The following is a 20,547-nucleotide window of genomic DNA, read 5'->3' on the forward strand; positions in this document are numbered from 1 at the left end:
CTCCCATGGATGGATGGCAGACTTCCTGTAAACCCCAGGAGTCACCCGCTGATATACCCAACTTATACTGGGATGTGAAAGCTCTTTATCTGTACATGATCTCTTCTCTTCCTCCCACACTTACTTCAATAATGGGCACCCTGGCCATTGTATTGGGTCATTCAGATGTCCCATTTCTTACCCTGACTAGTAACAATTCCTTCAGAGCTCTATATGTTATTTAACAAGAAAATCCCTGTCATGTACAGATCTCAAAACCTTGTTTGGAGCTACTCCAAATGAAAAGATATTGCTACAACTCTCACACTTCTTTACCTAAGAAAGAATCATTTTTCTGTATAGTTCTAGAATCATTTTTCTGTATAATTCTAAAAAAGATATTTCTGAGGGCAGGAGATACAACTAGAATTGAGGACCAGCCACGGTATTTTTCCCCCGTAACTGATGTCCCAGTTCTTGTATGTTCAGAAGTTCAACATGCATAGTTTGAGATTGCATTTTACTGTCAACTATTGCAGTGATGCAAATAATTATGCATCACTATACCTAGGAACTTTTATACCTGATTTATATAATTGTGATCCAGCCTTTGTGAATATCTTTCTATATAAAAATAGATAAATAAGCGGAAATGCCATCAGATTGTAAATTCTGTGTGTCCCCATGGAGAAGATTTCTCATCTATTTCTGTTCTGACACCTGTCATGTGGATAGAAGGGGGGGGGCAATTGCTTCCAGTGTTCCCAGTGTAGGGATTTCCCTGTTTCCATTTCTATAGGGTTGAAAAACAGAAAAAGAAAAGGAGGAAAAAAACATATAACCTGACCCAAGAGAACCAGATCACAGGAGCAGATCGGGCAAATGGCCTGCAAAGCCCATTTTCAATTATTCGCCTATTACCATTATCAGTTGTTGCTCAATATGAGGTCGCTTTTTGAAGTCTCTAATCTTTTATTTCCATTTTTAATTTGCTCTCTGTCCGAATATTTACTCTGAATTACGCAGTAACATTTTGCTCTCAGATGTAAGCAGATGATGTCCTGAGGACACCCCCCTATCATTCACATTGCTCTGTCATCTGTGTTCCTAAGAGTTCTTCAGAATATCAACTGAGCACCAATTACATGCATTTGAATATGTATGCCTTCAGGTCAGGCAAGATGGCAGTGCAATCAAACACTATTAATCAGGGGCAGCCACTTTCACATCCCTACCAGCAACGTGTGGCATCATATTCAGATAACGTGAGCCGTGATATGGAAGCCAAAAAGGAATTTTATAATTAGATCCGCTGAATTTAGAGCAGACTCTGTCTACTCTAGATATTCATTCAGTGTGACTTCTCTACTATTACAAAACTATTTATCTTAATATTACGTCAAGACAAATAAATAATTCAGTCACTTAACAAAAACTGGGCATGGAGAAACCGCTACAAAACCAAACAAACCACTCATCTGTAATATTGGGGAAGGAGACAGAAAATGTTTGGACACAGAGCTTCCGTATCATGCAAACGTACGCTTTAAGAGTCATTCCTTATCTCATCTTTCACTGTAAATGCAGTCCTAAGTAGGAAGACCTTATTGCTAAAGGGAAGTCACGTGACCAACCCCTCCTGCAATCACAGAGTGTTTTCTGCAACAGTGTGCAGAAAACTCTCTATACAACACCACAGGTTGCACATTAAAATACTGCATTTTAGTAATATAGAACAACGTACTCAAGGAGGCGCTGGAAATTTTTTTTGACTTGTAAATATAGTCAGATGAAGAAAACCTTTAAAAAGTTCAATAGCTCTGATAAGATGGCTCCCACACAGCAAGGCTTCCTTCGATGAGCACCCATTCTTCAATGAGCACTCAAGCCATACTAATACAGAGAGGTACACCAAACCATCATAGGATAAAAGGGTTCAATATAATTGTAATTGTTGATAAAAAAAAAGTCATATAAAAAACATCCAAAACATTTCTGGGCCAACACCTCTCCCCCTTCATCAAGGCTATAAGGATAAGCAAAAAATATAGTCCTAATGATGAAAATTTATGTCTAGATATGTAAAGAATGTATATCACAAAATCTACAACATCCAATTCCAACAGGCTTGTCATATGAACTTCAGTTGTCTTGCCGTAATTATAGAATGTTAAAAGAGTACAGTAGGTGATATGAAGCTCTGGCAGAATCATTCTCTTTCTTTAATGGGCAAAATAGGAGCAATTAAAATGACGACGCCCCCTGAATTCTCTAATATTTCCGGTCACTGACGATACTGGTTCCTACAGCGTTTTTCAAAAGACTTCAATCTATAATCTTTAAATTTATTTGGAGCCTGGGAGGTTGCAGAGTGGCTCACTCTACTTTGTCTCAAAATGGCGGGGAGGTCTGGGAGTCCTTAATTTCTTATGTTATTATAGAGCAGCCCAACTGGTGCAGTTTTACCAAATTTTTTCAGTGTCCTACCAACCTGGCTAGCTCCTTGCTCCCTATTGATCTTCTCTGGATCCCCTCTAAGGAGCGTAGCACCATTCTCAGCCCCTCCCTTTCACATTCCTTGAGTCTCAGGGACACGGTGTGTAAAACATATTCTTTGAAGTCTCCCTTTACCCCAGTGGCCCCTATTTTCAGAAATCCGCAATTCCCTCCTGGGCAACATCCGCAACAGTTCACATGGTGGATCAACAAGGGCCTTTACCAGATAGCTCATTTTATAGACCATAAAGGCATTAGAATGCCCTCTTACTTTCTGGAGATTTTACAAATGCCCATGTCATATACATTTAGACTCCACCAAATTACTCGTTATTTACAGACATTGTGCCGAGACCAGGGCAACATTACCACATGGACTCTTTGTGAAAATAAATGCTCGAGAGGCCCGGGGATGTGAGGCAGTATCTCAGAGTTGTATACTTTGTTTGTGGATCTGGGTTCTAAACTTTCTTACCATCTAGCTTGGGAAGCTAATCTAGGGTAAACTATAGAAGAGTAAGTTTGGTTCCAAAGTTGTCCATAGTGCACAGGGGAATGTTAAATACTCCCCTGGTGGAGGCAAACTATAAGGTATTGTCGCAATGGTACCTTGTTTCGACACAGTTAGCAAAAATTTACCCGGATGCATCACCTCTCTGCTTCAGAGGCTGCGGCCAGGAGGGACATGGTAGACATGCCCAAAGGTGAAACAATATAGGACAAGAATATTCAATTTGGTATATTCGGTGACTGGATTGAATATTCCTGAAAATGTTAGGACGGCACTATTTTCTGACCTATCAAAGGAATTACCTAGAAATCTCAGGACTCTCACTTTTTTATTTTTCTGGCAGCCTAGTTCGTCATAGCCCGAGCATGGAAAACTCCTGTGATAAATCTAGCATTAGTGAAAAATAAAATCTCCTGGATCATGCTAAATGAAAAATTGTCTAGCATTCTTCGTGACCGAAAAGATCTCTTTGAAAATGTCTGGAACCCCTGGATTGGTAATCTCCAGTCCCCGTAGGGGGGTGGGTGAAGGGGGGGGGGGTCGGTGTTCTGGAGCGGGGGATTGGTGGCTTTTCCCTTTTTTTTTCTCTCTTTTCTCTTCTTTCTTGTCTTTTTCTCCCTTTTAACCTCTCTTATAACTTCTAGCTTTGATCTGAATTTGTTAATCAGTATGTTTAAGAGTGGGCTTCAAGGCTGCCCTCATCCTGGTCCATACCTGGAAATGTGGTGTTGTTTGGATTAGTGTAGGCAAATGTTGTTCAAACACACATAATTTATCTTGCAGGACTTCCCTCTCCCCCCTTTCCCTTTTTTTTTCCTCCTGCCTTGGAACCATTACAAATAATGCTTCTGACTTGCCAAACATGTTGATATTCACATTCCTATGCCTACAGAGAACTACGGTAACGATCTTGACTGTTGTGTTATGCACTTATATGCCACCATTTAACCCACTTGGGCGAGTTTGTTATATACACTAACTATGATACAGTATAGTTAATTTGTAACTAGAACATGTAGATGTTGACGATTTTCACTGTAACACCATTGAGTGATCTGTTGTTTGTACTATTTCGTACTTTATTGTTTACTTAAAATCTTTTTTCAATAAAAATCATTGGAGCAGTATGTTAAAAGATACAAGTGATATACATAGTAAAACATCCAGTGAAGAAAATTGATATAAAATGTAAACTAAAATTGTGATGCAATTTAATGTATGTTTACATCATATATTACCTTTCTTTATTGGAAATTTTACTAGGTATATTGCTTGTATCTTTTAACCTTATATACTTAAATCAAGACAACTGAAATTCACATGTTATTATATGTTTTTCTAGATTTTGTGATATATTTTTATGTGCATTCCTAGACATAATTTTTCATTATCATGACTATGTTTTTTGCTGTTTTTATATGACTTTTTTTAAATTAAAAATTATAATGATCATGCAGGGAAAATAAAAATGCCATTATGTTATGTCCATGATAACTATTGAATCCAATTCTTACAGTAGTATTTAAGATTTTTGTATACTTACAAGAATTTTCATTGTAGCATGCAAAACGAACATAGAGTTTTAAATATGCGTAAAGTATTGAAAATGCACTACGGGGGACATTTACTAAAACTGGAACGTGCAAAATCTGGTGCAGTTCTGCATAGAGACCAATCAACTTTCAGGTTTTATTGTCAAAGATTAATTGAACAAGCTGAAGTTAGAAGCTGATTGGCTACCATATACAGCTGCACCAGATTCTGAGTGCTTCACTTGTCCCTCGATATGTCTAAATGTTTATGAACACCTGACCATCACACATATTTGAGCTTGTTGAGAATCCCATTCCAAAACCATTAGCGTCAATATGGATTTGGACCCCTGTTGTATGTTGTAGGGGAATTTGTGTCCATTCAATGAAAAGAGCAATTATAAGGTCTGGTACTGATGTTGTGCAAGATCACAATTTCCAATTCATCCCAAACGTGGATTGCTTTTGGTAATCGAATTCATACCAAAAGTGTCATTAGAGTTGAGGTCAGGACTCTTTGCAGGCCATTCAAGTTCCTTCTCAACAAACGTATTAAGCCATGTCTGTTATGGAGCTGGCTTTACACATAGGGGCGCAGTTATGCTGGAACAGAAAAGGACCTTCCAGAAAACTGTTGCCACAAGGTTGGAGGTGCCCAATTATCTAAAGCATCTTTGTATGTTGTAGCATTAACAATACTCTTCACTAAAATAAATATGTGGAAAGCCCACATACTGGCCATATAGGCAGGTGTGATGGTCAGGGACCCACAAGCGTTTGGCTGTATGGTGTTTGGGGGGGAGAGGAGCCAAATAAAAGGGCTCATATGTATGAACTTGTCCATTCGAGCTTACAGCAGAAAGTGCATTATTCCTGAACTTCAGTTTGTTGAAGAATGTACTGACAATTCAATGCAAAAGTAACAATGTATTACTGTGGACTCCAGGTGGTGCCATATCTAACTTGTATGCTATGTTGATTGCACGTTTCAAGATGTTCCCAGAAGTTAAAGAGAAAGGAATGTCTGCAATCCCGAGACTGATTGCCTTCACCTCAGAACACGTATGTCTCTTTATTCATATCATTAGTGTTCTAATGCAAATATTTCCTTTTTAGATCAATTCAACTTTAAATGTTCTCTGAATCTCCCTCTCTGCCTTTTCTTCTGTGCTTGCTGGCACTTTCAATCCACACATCTTCTGTGTTCAGTTGGCTGATCTTTGCTATCCACAGGTTTTAGATAAGGCATATTTAAATAAATTATAAAGAAAGACTAATAGTATGGTCCTTGATCCAGTGCTGTATCTTGGCCTAGGCCAACAAGGCCCAGGCCTAGGGCAGCACTCTGCAGGGGAGGAGCAGCAGAAAAGCTGCACCCCACATGGAAAAAAAACAGCCTCCTCCTTGCTCCCGCACAAAAAGGGTCCCCACCGGCTTGCACTACACTTTTAGTATAATGCCAGTCCTATGGGGCAAATCAGTCTGGCACCCCCATAAAGCAGTCACACTGCTACCTGCTGGTACTGATGGGCACTAATAGGCTTCACTGATGGCCACTGATTAGGTGGCACTGATGGGAACTGATAGGCTGCACTAATGGGCACTGATAGGCTTCACTGGTGGCCACTGATCAGGCTGTACTGATGAAGCCGCACTGATGAGGCAGCACTGATGGGCAGTAATGTGGCTGCACTGATGGGCACTGATAAGGCAGCACTGATGAGACTGGACTGATGAGCACTGATAGACTGGTTGTAGTCTGTGATTTACAGATGACAGGGTGGGTCATAAACAGGAACGGGATGTGGCCTTTACAGGAAGAGGTGGGTCATATTTAAATTAGGGGCTGCACAAGTTTAGTCAGGCCTAGGGCAGCACAAAACCTAAATACACCACTGCCTAGATCCATCCTAATATATGCCATGAAAGTAGCTGCTGGAGATTATTTCGCAAAAAGGGAAATTTCATCACTTTCTTATTAGGTTTACACCTTCATAGGTTTAAAGGAAGAGTAATGGAGGAGGTTTCTCCAAGATGGTGGGTTTTTAAAACAGCCTTAGGGAAGAACGTTTTACAGGTTGGCGTTCATACACAATTTTTCCTTAGCTATTTTACAAGAATTGCATGAGAAAACAATTAAATAAATGTCAATTCTGCTTTAAATTTATCCCTAAACATTCCTAATGTTATTACCTGACCTACATCTTTATATTAAACTGCCCATACAGTATACAATTTTCTTTCCTTCAGTCACGGATTGAAGGAAAGAAAATCGATTGATTCACAGATGAACACAGTCAGTGTTGATGGGGGAATCCCTCCCACTGTGCTATTGTATTTTGACAGTGAAAGATTTCCCCACCATCAGACTACAATGATCACTGCTGCCGGCTATAGCCAGAGGCAGTAATGTACACAAAGAAACATCAGGCTGGTTGTATTACCTGCCCAAAGATGGATCGAATTTCGGCCATTTCCTGCTCAAATAGTAAAATTTTGATCCGTCTAAAGCTGATTTAAGGGATAAGTTCACCTTTACAAAAAATGAATACATTTACCAGGTTTCCTTTAAATCCTTTTGGACAGAGTGGGGTGGTAAAACTTCCCTTTGGTCTTTTTTTTCTGTCTGTAACCCCCATTAGGTTGGTTTTTCTTTACTTTCTGTCCCTGTGTGACAAGGACACTGGGCAGGAAGGTCCATAGAGCATTAAAACATTGCTAGACATTTTAAGCCTTCCCCTCTCTAAGTTGTGTTTTTGTTTTTGTCTGTGTCCCACCTGATGAAGGGAAATATCCCAAGTGTAGAGACAGATAACAATAAAAACCTGAAAGAGACTCTAATCCTTCCCCTCAAATTATACTCATCCTTGCTTGTTCCCCCACCGCTCCATTTGCCTGCCAGGTCCAGGGAAAAAAATCCCCTTTGTAAGATCCAAACCAATTTGTTGACGTTCAAGATTTTTATTGTTTTTCTTGACATAGTATAATTAACATATAGTTAATAACACAAGGTACAATAGCTCTGATGAAGGGAACTTGACTCCCGAAACGCGTTAGCAGTCCTATCTACAAGGACATGTTCCAGTTCATATGTGGTGGATTCTTGTAACACGATTTTAACAATCTTCATGTCTGTGAGAATGCATTTGGCATTTATTAAACAATTTTGTTAACGGTGACCACGTGTAATGCACTAGGTGTTTGCGCCTCCTTTTTTCTTTTCTTTCATACAATATACCTAAAGTAATAATCAAATAGGAGGAACATAAAATTATAACCGACATTGGAATGTATCCCTAAAAAAAAGAAAGTAGGGATATAGCAGATTTGTTAACCAAATCAAATAGTTAAACGATTAGATCAGAATATATTCAATTTGTTGAAGCTTACACACAGCTTTGAATGCCTTCTCTGACCCCATGTGACAGTGCTGGGCCAATTGCAAAGAAACAGTACTGTCACTGTCACTGTCTAGCTCAGGCAATGGGCAAATGTGTCTGTCCCTCCTGTGAGCTCCTGGTTTAGACCTTTTGACTGGTTTGAATTCTAGTTCTGTTGCTGTTAGTTACAGCTCAGCATGGATTCGGTCTGTTACCAGTCCTGACCTTCAACCTGATTCCTTGACTACTTTAATGATACTTCTCTCACTTCTGTCCTGATGTAGAGCCTGAACCTAACAACATCACCACCTTCTGGTTTGGAACTCTTCATGGAACTTTTCCATAGTCAGGTGTTGTCATTAAGGCAACTGCAAGGGCTCCAACCTGGGAAGTACCCGGCAGCCAAACTTGCATCCACCATCAGAAACTCTGGGGAAGACCAGGCACTCTTTAGACACTAGAGTTTTAGTGACAGCCCTTTGCCAACCTCTGGCAGCATAGAGTATCTACCTGTATAGTGACCCCTGTAACTTAAAGCGGAGTTCCGGGCACAAAATCGACCTAATCGATTTTGTGCCCATCAGCTGGATCTTCTTCACCTGAAAAGGAATTGGATAGTTAGGTATATATATTTTTTTTTACCCACCTTGTAATTGTACATAGAAAATACTCACCTCTTCTTCAGTTCCTCCCTCTGTGCCGCAGCTCCGCCGTCACTTCCTCCTTTGCGATGATTCCTGGGAGCTGAACGTCATAGCTCCCAGGAATCAATGCGACGGCACCGGCTCCGCTCGTCTCTTTTTTTCACAAAATAGTATTACTAAAGATGATTTAAGAATGTTCTAACATGTAAGGAAAACAAAGAGCATTTATGTTAAAATATATAAGTGACTGATATGAGTCAGAGAAGGAGAGAGAGTGCTGAGCATCACTGTTATTGGAATGGAATACCAATGAGTCTGATGGATGTTATTTTTCTCCATTATGATGCTATGGTTTACCAAAATACCAAGGGGAAAAGGTACTTATTAGACTTTCTTTCTCTCTCACGTAGTAATCAAACGGAGATGGTTTGACACTTAGAAAAGAGCACAGAGAGGAGTAGTGACTCAACAAGCTCTGTGAATAGTACTTGTAATCACAGAGTTCTTGTTGTATAAAATTGCAGGGCTAAAATGCTTCAGAGCTGCACTGACCTCAATTGCCATTTTACACTTCATTTACATAAAGCATTCAGCTTCGTTCATGTCAGTGCTGAAGGTTCTGCAAGGATCACGATATACGTTCTCTAAATGCCGAAAACTTCACATCATCATTATTTCTTGTAATTATCAGTGGCAATGCAGCGGTAAAATACAGTACAAAGGCCTCCAAGTTAGAATTATTTAAAGTTTTAAAGTTTTGCAGAGTCATTTATGAACTGATAAATAGTCGACCAGGTTAGCCACAAATTAATGGAAAAAGTATGGTGTTTGAGTGATATCCTTTATTGGCTAACTTAACTACTTACCCACTGGGCACTTAAACCCCCTTTCCTAACCAGACCAATTTTCAGCTTTCAGTGCTTTCACATTTTTTTTTTTTTTTTACAGCATGAGTGTGTTAAACAGATTGACAGTTGAAACTACCTTTAAAAAAGTTCTTACAAGCAGTTCAAGAAGAGTTCCAATGAGATTATAACATAATGGACAAATAACCTTCATACAAGCAAACATTGCTATTGTACACATAGCAAGTCATGAAATGTATCAGGTCATGTGTTATCAAGTGCTCTCCCATTTTGAATGACAATTACTCAGTCATGCAACACTGTACCCATATAAAATTTTTGGCCTTTTTTTCCACACAAATAGAGCTTTCTTTTGTTGGTATTTAATCATCACTGGGTTTTTTATTTTTTTGCAATATGAATGAAAAAATACCAAAAATTTTGTAAATAAATACATTTTTCTTAGTTTTGGTTTTAAAATTTTGAAAATTTAGTAATATTCCTTAATAAACTTTGGCCAAAAGTTATACTGCTACATATCTTTGATTAAAAAAACCAAAAAACCAAAATAAGTATATATTATTTGGTCTTTGTGAAGGTTATAGATTCTACAAGCTATGGTGCGCATCATTGAAAATTGATCACAACTGATGTACTGATCTCATTTCTTGAGACACTAAAGCCCCATTCACACGCACCGATGGTCGGCCGAACGATCGGCCGTCTTTTGTCCAGTGCTGTTGTGTTGGTTGAAAAGTGCTCAAGACTGCACACGAATTTTGTCGGCCAACAACAACTTCAGAAGTGATGTCATGTGCTGGTTTACTTTCCGTGTGTTTTTTCTTCTCTGAGCATGCCCAGTCTTGCTCATCTGGCTTTCGTCGGCCGAAATCTGTACTGACTGACGAACAATTGGCCGTTCTGGTGACGGCCAACAAAAATTTTATAGCATGCAGACCAGATTTTGTTCGGCCGAAAAGTCGCAGTCGGTTGTCGGAAGCATCATACTAACAAGCCGACAATCGGCCGATCAGACGTTGGCCGAACATTTACGGCCGACAATCTGTACGTGTGTACGGGGCTTTATAAGCCAAGAAAGAATAAATACCCCCCAAATGACCCCTTTGTGGAAAGTAGACATTCCAAGGTGATTATTCAGAGGCATGGCGAGTTTTTTGAAATTGTAATTTTTTCACACAATTTGAAAAATGAAGATTTTTTTTTTTTTCACAAAATTGTCATATTACCAAGTAAATTCCCACACACTGTATTGGCATACTTGCATCTACACCCCAAAATACATTTTGCTACTCCTGAGAATGGTGCTACTATATGTGTGAGACTTTTACGCAGCCTGGCCACATACAGAGGCCCAACATTCAAGTAGCACCTCTAGGCATTCTAGGAGCGTAAATTTCACATATAATTTCCTGACAACCTATCACACGTTTGAAGGCCCTGAAACAGGAGGCATTATGAGTCTTTTGAACATGTAATTTTTTTTTCACAAGTTTTTGGAAAATGTGTAAAGAAAAGAAAAATGCATTTTTTTTTTTACATAAAGTTGTCCATTTATATTTCCAACACATAGCATGTACATAGCAAAAATGACACCTCAAAATACATTCTGCTACTCCTCCTGAGTATGGCTATACTTAATGTGTGAGACTTTTACACAGCCTAGCCACATACAGAGGCCCGACATTCAGGGAGCACAGTCATTTCCTGACTACCCATTACACTTTTGTGAGGCACTGTAGGGCACTGATAAGCACTGTAGGGCACTGATAAGCACTGTAGTGACACTGATGTGGCACAGATGAGCAATGATGTGGCATGGATGTGGCACAGATGGGCACTCACATGGCATGGATGTGGTACAGATGAGCACTTACATGGCATGGGTGAGCACTGATGTGGCTTGGATGAGCACTGATGTGGCATGGATGTGGCAGGGATGAGCACTGATGTGGCATGTGTACCACCCTCCTAGGTAGGTGCTAGAGAGAGAGTATAGTTTTTGGCTCTGTCTGCCTATCAGAGGAGCAGCAAGCAAATCTATATCGCTTTCTGTCTAGCAGAGAGCAGGATCTGTTAGTGAGATCTGTTCAGTATGTGATTCATTGAGTCTAGAGAGTGTTTCACACTGGTCCAATAGAGAAGCATGTTGGACAGTGGGAGGAAACCTCACCAATGGATACATAGGCTTTGATACAGTCCTGGTGATTGGCAGAGACGGGCTGTCTCAGTGCATTCTGGGATTCTGTATAAAAGCCAGGAGCACATGTGCTGCAGGGTCTTTGGATAGTGAGCAGAGTCCAGGAGGGAGGATGGCAGCTGCCTCCTCCTCTGTAGCAGTGGCACGTGGCACGTGGTCGTCCTGAGGGCCAGAGGAATGGAGCTGAATCCAGAGGTCCAGGAAAGCTGACTGAGGGGGAGACACTGGAGACCCTGGAAAAACAATATCGTGAGTATAGGGGATCGTGTCAAGGGGCCTGACCCAAGGGGGGCCACCCCGGAGTAGGATAGTCAGTGGACAGGTGTCAGTGGTCAAGAAAGAGGACACTAGGAGAGTGTCCTGAAGATATCTTTAGTTCATCAAGTCATCTGGAAAGAGACTTAATCCTAAATCCGCATAAGTGGCAAGGTGGATCAACAGCCTGGCTGTATCAACAGATAGATGTCCTCCAAACTTTGTGCATAGTTAATCTTGAGTATCCCACTATTCCCTTCTCCCTTCCATAATTTTTCAAATAAAAACAAAACAACAACACACCCCTGGACTAATCGTTGACTGAGCCAAGAAGAAAAGTGATAGACTGTGAATTTCAAGGTTGCTAACGGTAACCCAGGGGGCCCCGAAAGTGTGAAAATCCAGCAGTCCTTAAGGAGGCAGTGCTACACATGGATGTGGCTCGGATGAGCAATGACATGGCATGGATGTGGCAGGGATGAGCACTGATGTGGCATGGATTTGGCTCAGATAAGCACTGATGTGGCACGGATGAGCACTGACGTGGCATGGATGTGGCACGAATGAGCACTGACGTGGCATGGATGTGGCACGAATGAGCACTGACGTGGCATGGATAAGCACTGATGTGGCATGGATGAGACATGGATGAGCACTGATGTGCAGAAGATGAGCACTGATGTGCAGAAGATGTGCAGAAGATGAAATCTCTTGAGGATACCTCAAGAGGAGTTTATCTAATGCTTTTCCCAACACTAGTAGGTTACAGTGTCATGGAAAAACGTAGTTTCTCTTTCATTTATTGACGGACACCGCTCCTGATCTTCCTAACCATTGGGTTATATTGCCCCCTACAGGAGTAGGACCATGGGCAGAAAAACAGATTGACTACGCCTATGGGCAGTCACAGGGGGTATACTCCCCTTCTTTGCTATAGGTTTTTTCTGCCAATTAGGAGTAAGGACCCTGTTCCTTGCTGGGATCTTCCTGGGAAAGTTCCTGGCAATTTGTTCCTTTTAGATAGATTTTTTCTATTTTTTCTCTGCTAGATCCACAATCAACTGCCGGACTGGGCGACGGGCTGGATAATTTAGATCCAGTGGTCACCCCAGTCTGGCAAGAGAGCGCTTGCAGACCTCAGCTCCACGCTAGGTCAGCTGCAACATAACTGCACCAGACGGGGGCTGGCCTGTGAGTTAAACCCCTTGCAAGGTCGCATACGACCGAGTCTCAGCCTGCGTCTCAGCGTTCCTCCTGGCTGACAGCCCCCCTCCATATCAATGGAGAGGAGGTTCTGTCTGGAGCACTGCCCACCTGGTTCCTGGTATGGTAAGTAGTTATTCCCCCCCCCTCTCCCCCTGAGGCCTTTAGGTGGATTTGGGCCCCTCCATGGGATGGTTGGACCCCCGAGTTCCCCTCCTTTCCGTTAGGCACCCCCTCTTCTGTGTCTGGTGTTCCCTGTGGGCCATTTAGCCTCCCCATCTGCCCCCCACCCCCCTCCCCCTCCACCTATGCTGGAGTTGTCTGACCTACCTCCTGGGCCTGGGGCAGGGTACTCTACTCGGGCGCTCAGTGCTTCCTGGACCTTTCGCCATCAGGCATCAGTGCCGCAGGTTTGCAAGGCAGCCACCTGGTCTTTGGTAAACACTTCCACAAAATTTTATAAAGTGGTTGTGTTGGCATCTGCGGATGCTTCTTTTGGCTGCAAGGTTTTGCAAGCTGCTGTTTAGAAGACCTGGTTCTCTTTGAGGGTGTAATATTTTTTAGGTGGGCTCCAGTTGCTTTTTTTTTGGTTGAGCTCCTGTTACCTGTTTGGCTATGGCCTTGGTAATTTTTTCTTGCTGTTCCACCCCTCATGTTTGACACTGCTTTGGGACGTCCCAATCAGGAGCTGTGTCTTAGTTACTGGGTCATGAGAATAGACCACTGGCCAGAACTTGCCCAGGATGCAATTGAGCTGCTGGGCTTCCCTGCATCCAGCGTGCTTTCCAAACAGGCATTCAGTACTGCTGGAGGTTTTGTTACTGATAATAGAATGTGCCGGTCCACAGACTCCGTGGATGTCTGACATTTATCAAAATGAATCATTCCTGGCTTACAAGAAGCTATGAAGCCCCTGATGCCGATATCACTGATTAAGTGTTTTTGGGATGTGTAATCTCTGCAAGACTTCTAGGCTGCCTAGTGTTGTGGGTGTTATTTTCATCTGGAAGAATTTTTTTGGTGTAGGTTTCATGGGCACAATTAACACCCAAAGACCGATTTTTCTGCACTTGTTTGACAGGTGAATATCATTTCAATTTTTGACAGCAATGCCAATTCTTGCTTTCATCAAGAATACCTCTATAGGGTTACGGTGTGAAGGCTCCACAGACACCCAAAGACCAATTTTTCAACACCTGTTTGACAGATGCATATCATTTTAATTTTTGACAGCAAGGTAATTCTTGTTTTCATCAAGAATACCTCTATAGAGTTACGGTGTGAAGGCGCCTTCGACACAAAAAGACCAATTTTTCCGAACCTGTTACTTATATCCAAAGTCTGCGGAAGAGACACCAGAATTTATCCAAAAAATCTTGTTCCCAGTGTACTACATTGTGGCCATATCATACAGACTGGCTCCCCAAGCTTTTGTTTACAAAATAAAGAAAACTTATAGGGAAAATTTCATTTTTTTTTTTTTCCTTTTTAAATGCAATTATTTCTGCATCCGCTTCTATACACAGTACAGATGTGCCACTTTACAGGTAGACTAAGGGGACCCTCCAGGCACTATATTAAAAATAATTTTTCATTTTTATTGTTATTTCTCATTGTGATGCTCTCACTGTAAGGTGCAGTAAATCACTGATCGTTTATAAATAATTTTTTTTTTACACACTTTTTTTCGTTGATACATGTCCCCCAGGGCAGTACCCGGACCCCCATAACCATTGTATTCCCAATTGCATATAATCCTTCAAAATGGGCACTTTTGATTTTTCCAGTTCGGGTCCCATAGACTTCAATGGGGTTCATTATTCAGTTCCGAACTTTCGCAATGTTCGAAAGCTCTGATGCAAACTGAACAAGGGGTCATTTGGCCCATCCCTACTGGTGATCCTTCCTCTATTTTCAGTTAATGTTCCCTTGTCCTTTGTATGATCCTGGAAATAAAACTATCTTGCCAAACTATTAGATTACATCACACACTATTTGCTCCCATTTCTTTTTCCACCCACCTTGGTGCTGCTCCTGATTAAAATTACCTTTTACTATCTCTGAATGGGGGAGGTGCTAGTTTTGGGTCATATCTTCATTTTGCTATGTCTCTTTCTATATGATTTTAATCATGTTTTCATATGCAAACTGGATGTCATGTGATACATTTTGTTTTTAACTTGTTTAAATACATACTTTTTAATACTTTTATACGTTTGGTTAGTCTCATGTCTATGCCACTAAAGTCCTTCTGATGCAGGACGAGGTCCTGCTCCCTTCTTGTTTAATTTGCCAAACTATTAGAATACATCACACACTATTGTTCCCATTTCTTTTTCCATCCACCTTGGTTCTGCTCCTGATTAAAGCACACCAGTCATAATAAAAGACCCACAACTCTCCAATGCTTTATCTCATCCTCTCTGCTCCTGGCTGACATTCCATCTTCCAGTTCCTTAACTGGCCCTCTCTGCTAATGCCTGGCATCCCAATCACTTATGCAGGCCCTTTCAAATTTCACTGGTACCGGGTATAGAACAACCTTCCATTCTCTGTGAAGGGGGCATGACCATGCATTAAAAACATACTTGTGCTTAGGCCATGCAGAGCAAAGCAACAGGTTTACCTTCTATCCCAACCCAACCTCTACTGTAGCACATGCTCATCTTTCTAACAACCCCCATTGGCTTCTAGGGGCAAATGAGCTGCATCATGTTAAGCTAGATCTATGGTCATTGCTAGATACTTGCTTGGAGATCTTCTTGGATCTCCAAGTCTAAGCTATGTCTACCAATTTTTTGGTTCTCTTTGTAATGTTTGAGGTGGTTGCTCACGTCTGAGCACTCTCCCCCTATGTTCCACTTGCCCAAAATTATACCCTATGTTTAGGAATCAGGGCATGGTTTTCCAAGTAATTTATACAATTGATGATAATGTAGAATGATGAGTTTAATCTGACATACAGTACATAAGAACAATATTAGTTACTCTCTGCCACAAATTATTATTTTTGTTTTTATTACGTGTATTTTACTTAGAAAGATAGGCAGTTAATTTTTACTATATAAATATGAAAAATGCTTTTGCCATGAATAACACTTTGAGGCAGAAGCTATTAAATGCTATAAAAACCCATGAAATGTACTGATTTAATCGTAATTCCATATGCTCTTTTTCAGAGTCACTTTTCAGTAAAGAAGGGTGCTGCTGCCTTGGGTATTGGCACCGACAGTGTGATCCTTATCAAGTGCGATGAAAGGTACGCAAGAACTTCTAAATGTAATTTAACATCAAAGATTAGAGCTTGAGTCATTCACTGATTTAGGTCACAGAAACACGACACGTAGAGCAGAATGAGCTGTCACTAAATGTAATCTGTTTGTTCACATTTATTGCTATAAAACAGGGTGACCTCAATTCACCTGAATTTGTCAAGTATATTCAAACATTGCATTGTGAATGTGACACCCGGTTATAAAGTCAGTGAGACTAAAGAACAATATCAAACCTATGATAGTTTAGTCCTTCAAAACTACTTTGTACGTACAACACAAAAAAATGACAGATAGTTAGAGAGATTGTAATATTATGTATTGTCTTTATCAAAGTTTATGTGAATCTTTACCTTTTAATACAACACATTCAATTTAAAATAAAGGCAAAACATTGGTATCTCACAAAAGTGATATAAATATTTTACAAAAAAACAATATTTTATATAACACACCTGCTCCCCATTCACACCTGAGACCTTGTCACTCCCTGAGTCACATGACACCAGGGAGGGAAAATGGCTAATTGGGTCCCATTTGGAGATGTTCACGTAGGGGTGTACTCACTTTTGTTGCTTAATGTTTAGACATTAATGGCTGTGTGTTAAATTATTTTGAGGGGACAGCAAATTTACACTGTTATACAAGCTGTACACTCACTACTTTACATTGTAGCAAAGTGTCATTTATTCAGTGTTGCCACATGAAAAGATATAAGAAAATATTTACAAAAATGTGAGGGGTGTACTCACTTTTGTGACATATACACTGCTTAAAAAAAATTAAAGGAACACTTTAACAACACATCAGATGTCAATTTGGCAAAATATCATGCTCCAGACCATAACCATAACACTCCCACCACCATGCTTGACTGTAGGCAAGACAAACTTGCCTTTGTACTCCTCACCTGGTTGCTGCCACACACGCTTGACACCATCTGAACCAAATAAGTTTATTTTGGTCTCATCAGTAATCCATTTCCTTAGTCTGCTTGTCTTCAGCAAACTGTTTGTGGGCTTGCTTGTGCATCATCTTGAGAAGAGGCTTCCTTCTGGGATGACAGCAATGCAGACCAATTTGATGCAGTGTGCGGTGTATGGTCTGAGCACTGACAGGCTGACTGCCCCACCCCTTCAACCTCTGCAGCAATGCTGGCAGCACTCATATGTCTTTTTCCCAAAGGCAACCTCTGGATATGACGCTGAGCATGTGCACTCAACTTTTTGGTCGACCATTGTGAGGCCTGTTCTGAGCGGAACCTGTCCTGTAAAACCACTGTATGGATGGACTTGGCCACTGTGCTGCAGCTTTGTTTCAGGATATTGGCAATCTTCTTATAGCCTAGGCCATCCTTATGTAGAGTAACAATTCTTTTTTTCAGATCCTCAGAGAGTTCTTTGCCATGAGGTTCCATGTTGAACTTCCAGTGAACAGTATGAGAGAGTGAGAGCGATAACACCAAATTTAACACACCTGCTCCCCATTCACACCTGAGACCTTGTAACACTAACGAATCACATGACACCAGGGAGGGAAAATAGCTAATTGGGCCCCACTTAGGGATGTACTCACTTTTGTTGCCAGCAGTTTTGACATTAATGGCTGTGAGTTGAGTTATTTTGAGGGGACAGCAAATTTACACTGTTATACAAGCTGTACACTCACTACTTTACATTGTAGCAAAGTGTCATTTCTTCAGTGTTGTCACATAAAAAGATATAATAAAATAATTACAAAAAAGTGAGGGGTGTACTCACTTTTGTGAGATACTGTATATATACAGTATATACAAGCATATATACAGTATACAAGCATACCCCTAGACTGGTTAATGAGTCTTAAGAGTGATCAGAGCTGTGTGCCTGGCTGCGGGGCGATTGCTGGGAAAATAACCCTGAGCATCAACTCAGTGGCTCCTCTTTGGGTAAAGCTACAAATACTTACCTGAGTCCAATCTGGATCCAGCAATGTACACAAGAGAAGCGGCTCTTTCAGCTTTCTCCCACCATAATGGCTCAGAGACAGCAGTGGGAGTCATTACCTGCTGCCTGCTGCTGTCAATCACAGCCAGTGAGAAGGGAGTCGGGGCCAAGCTGTGATCTATGGACACACAGAGCCAGCTCAGGAGTGAGCCCGCACAAGTGCCCTCATAGAAAGTGGCTTGCTATGGTGGGTACTCGGCAGGGGGGAGGAGCCAGAAATGCAGGCAGGGATCTGAGAAGAGGAGGACTACCAGGGAGAATATTTAGTTTTTAGAGTTAATCTTGAGCAAAGAACAAATTGGCTACATTCACACCTGTAACCTAAACTCATGGCAGACAACTAAATACAGCTTTCACATTTTTTATACCTTGAACTTATCCCTTAAACCCACTGTCAAGTTTTGAATTTTACAACTGGTGCGCTATCTTTAAAAATAAATAAAATAGTTTTTTTTTCTCTAAAAATCACAAAGAAATTGCAAAAAGAAAACTAAAGTGATAGTATTAGATGCAAACACACATAACTGACCACTCAAACTTCTTACAATTATTGCACTTCTATAACAATTGCTACAAACGTGACATTTGTGATATAATAAGTGACCATGCAAATAACAATGCAGTGAAAACTATTTTATATGGTGAAAAGAACATTCAAAATTCTATGACTAAAAAGTCTCATATAAATAATCTGGGTTAATTCAAATATTGTGATGAACTGGAGAGATGCTATTCAAAACTCCTCCGAGTGCTGCATGCATCACCTGCATGCTCAGTGGTGTATAAATGGCTGCTTACCAGACCCCAGCGGTTAAAAGGCATGTAGGGAATGCTCGACTGAGCGGCTTCAGTCTGTATCACCTTTCCTGTGAGCCTTGGATGACCAAAAGCTCTCAGCTCATAAATAAGAGAAGAGAGGAGGAGGGCTAATATTGCATTATCCTTTAAAATTAAGTTTTATTAAAAAAGAATTACTCTTAAAAAAACATGCCTGGTTGTTACACAGAATCTCGTGGTGGCAGTACGGACCGTGCACGTTGATGACACGGCTGGCTCCGTCCCACGCGTTTCCCCTCAGAAGGTGTCAACTGGGATTGGAGTACAGTACACGCCATCTCACTCTAAGCTTTTAAAGTGGAAAAAAGCAGAACTTCCGGTGGCATGCAGAGGAACCCCAGGGTCGGGAAAAAAACGATTTCCTTCCTGTCTATCAATATCCCCCGTATAATTTTGATCCCTGATCGTTCGGATGAAACAAAACCTGACACCGAATAAGTGCTACAAAGATTACAAAAAAGATTACAGCTAAGGCTGTAGATTAGTAACTACAAAAAAATTAAAAAATTATTTGATTTTTATTAAAAAAGCAAGTAAAATATTTTATGCACTTAAACTTAAATAAGAATAAATAAAAATACAAATAGAAAAGAAAAATAAAAAAAATAAAGAAAAAATTAAATTTAAACATAAAAATTAAAAATACTGAATAATGTGGATGTCTGGTAAATGGGATGTATATAAATATGTACTCCCTGTTATTGTATGGTTCCTTGCATCCCCGCAGGCAAGTTCCTACATAAAATACCAACTTATTATTACCTCATTAAACATATTAACAACATCCCACACTTTATCAAACATTTGACTCTCAAATTTAGAAAAGGGCGACAGAAAGATTCCCTTGGATATTAAATATTAAGCCAATGAGTATTAAAAAAATTGGGGCATACACAGATCATCTCCCCTTATCTTCATAGTATGTCATATTTAGCTCTTGCTGATATAAACATTAATGTCCGACTCAACATTGAGTCCCAGAGGTCTATAACTCTGTAAGCCATAAACCCACTACGTTTCCCTTCTCTATATGCTTCTTTTCAAATTACTCCCTCTCCAGTGTGGGGTGTATTTCTCAATGGCAATTACTTCCAATGTGGAGGGATCCTTATGATGACACTTAGAGAAATGTTTTGATAGACTATAACCTACAAAACCCTTTCTGATGTTAGACAAATGTTCACCTACCCTAATATTTAGGGTACGTGTGGTACTCCCCACATATTGGAAACCATACCTACAACGAAGGAGGTAAACCACTCCTCTCGTATGGCAGGTGATAAAGCTTTTGATTTGAAGGTGGAAGTGTTTAAGGTTTTAGAATTAAGACAAATATTGCACTTCCGGCAGGGATAAAACCCTTTTAAATTTCCAAACAGGACTGGTAGTA

At 40.5% G+C, this 20,547-nt stretch overlaps 1 protein-coding gene across 1 annotated transcript in view; it reads left to right on the forward strand.

Moving 5' to 3' along the window:
* The window catches only part of GAD2 (glutamate decarboxylase 2), a 144,888-nt gene that overhangs the window by 91,927 nt on the left and 32,414 nt on the right, over positions 1–20,547 (forward strand). The window contains exons 7-8 of the mRNA XM_082259090.1: positions 5,465–5,580; positions 16,243–16,322. Coding sequence (XP_082115216.1) covers positions 5,465–5,580; positions 16,243–16,322 — 196 coding nt within the window. The remainder of the gene's footprint in view (positions 1–5,464; positions 5,581–16,242; positions 16,323–20,547) is intronic.

This window comes from Pelophylax lessonae (genome assembly GCF_965119305.1).
Source record: "Pelophylax lessonae genome assembly, chromosome: 5".
NCBI classification, from domain to species: domain Eukaryota; kingdom Metazoa; phylum Chordata; class Amphibia; order Anura; family Ranidae; genus Pelophylax; species Pelophylax lessonae.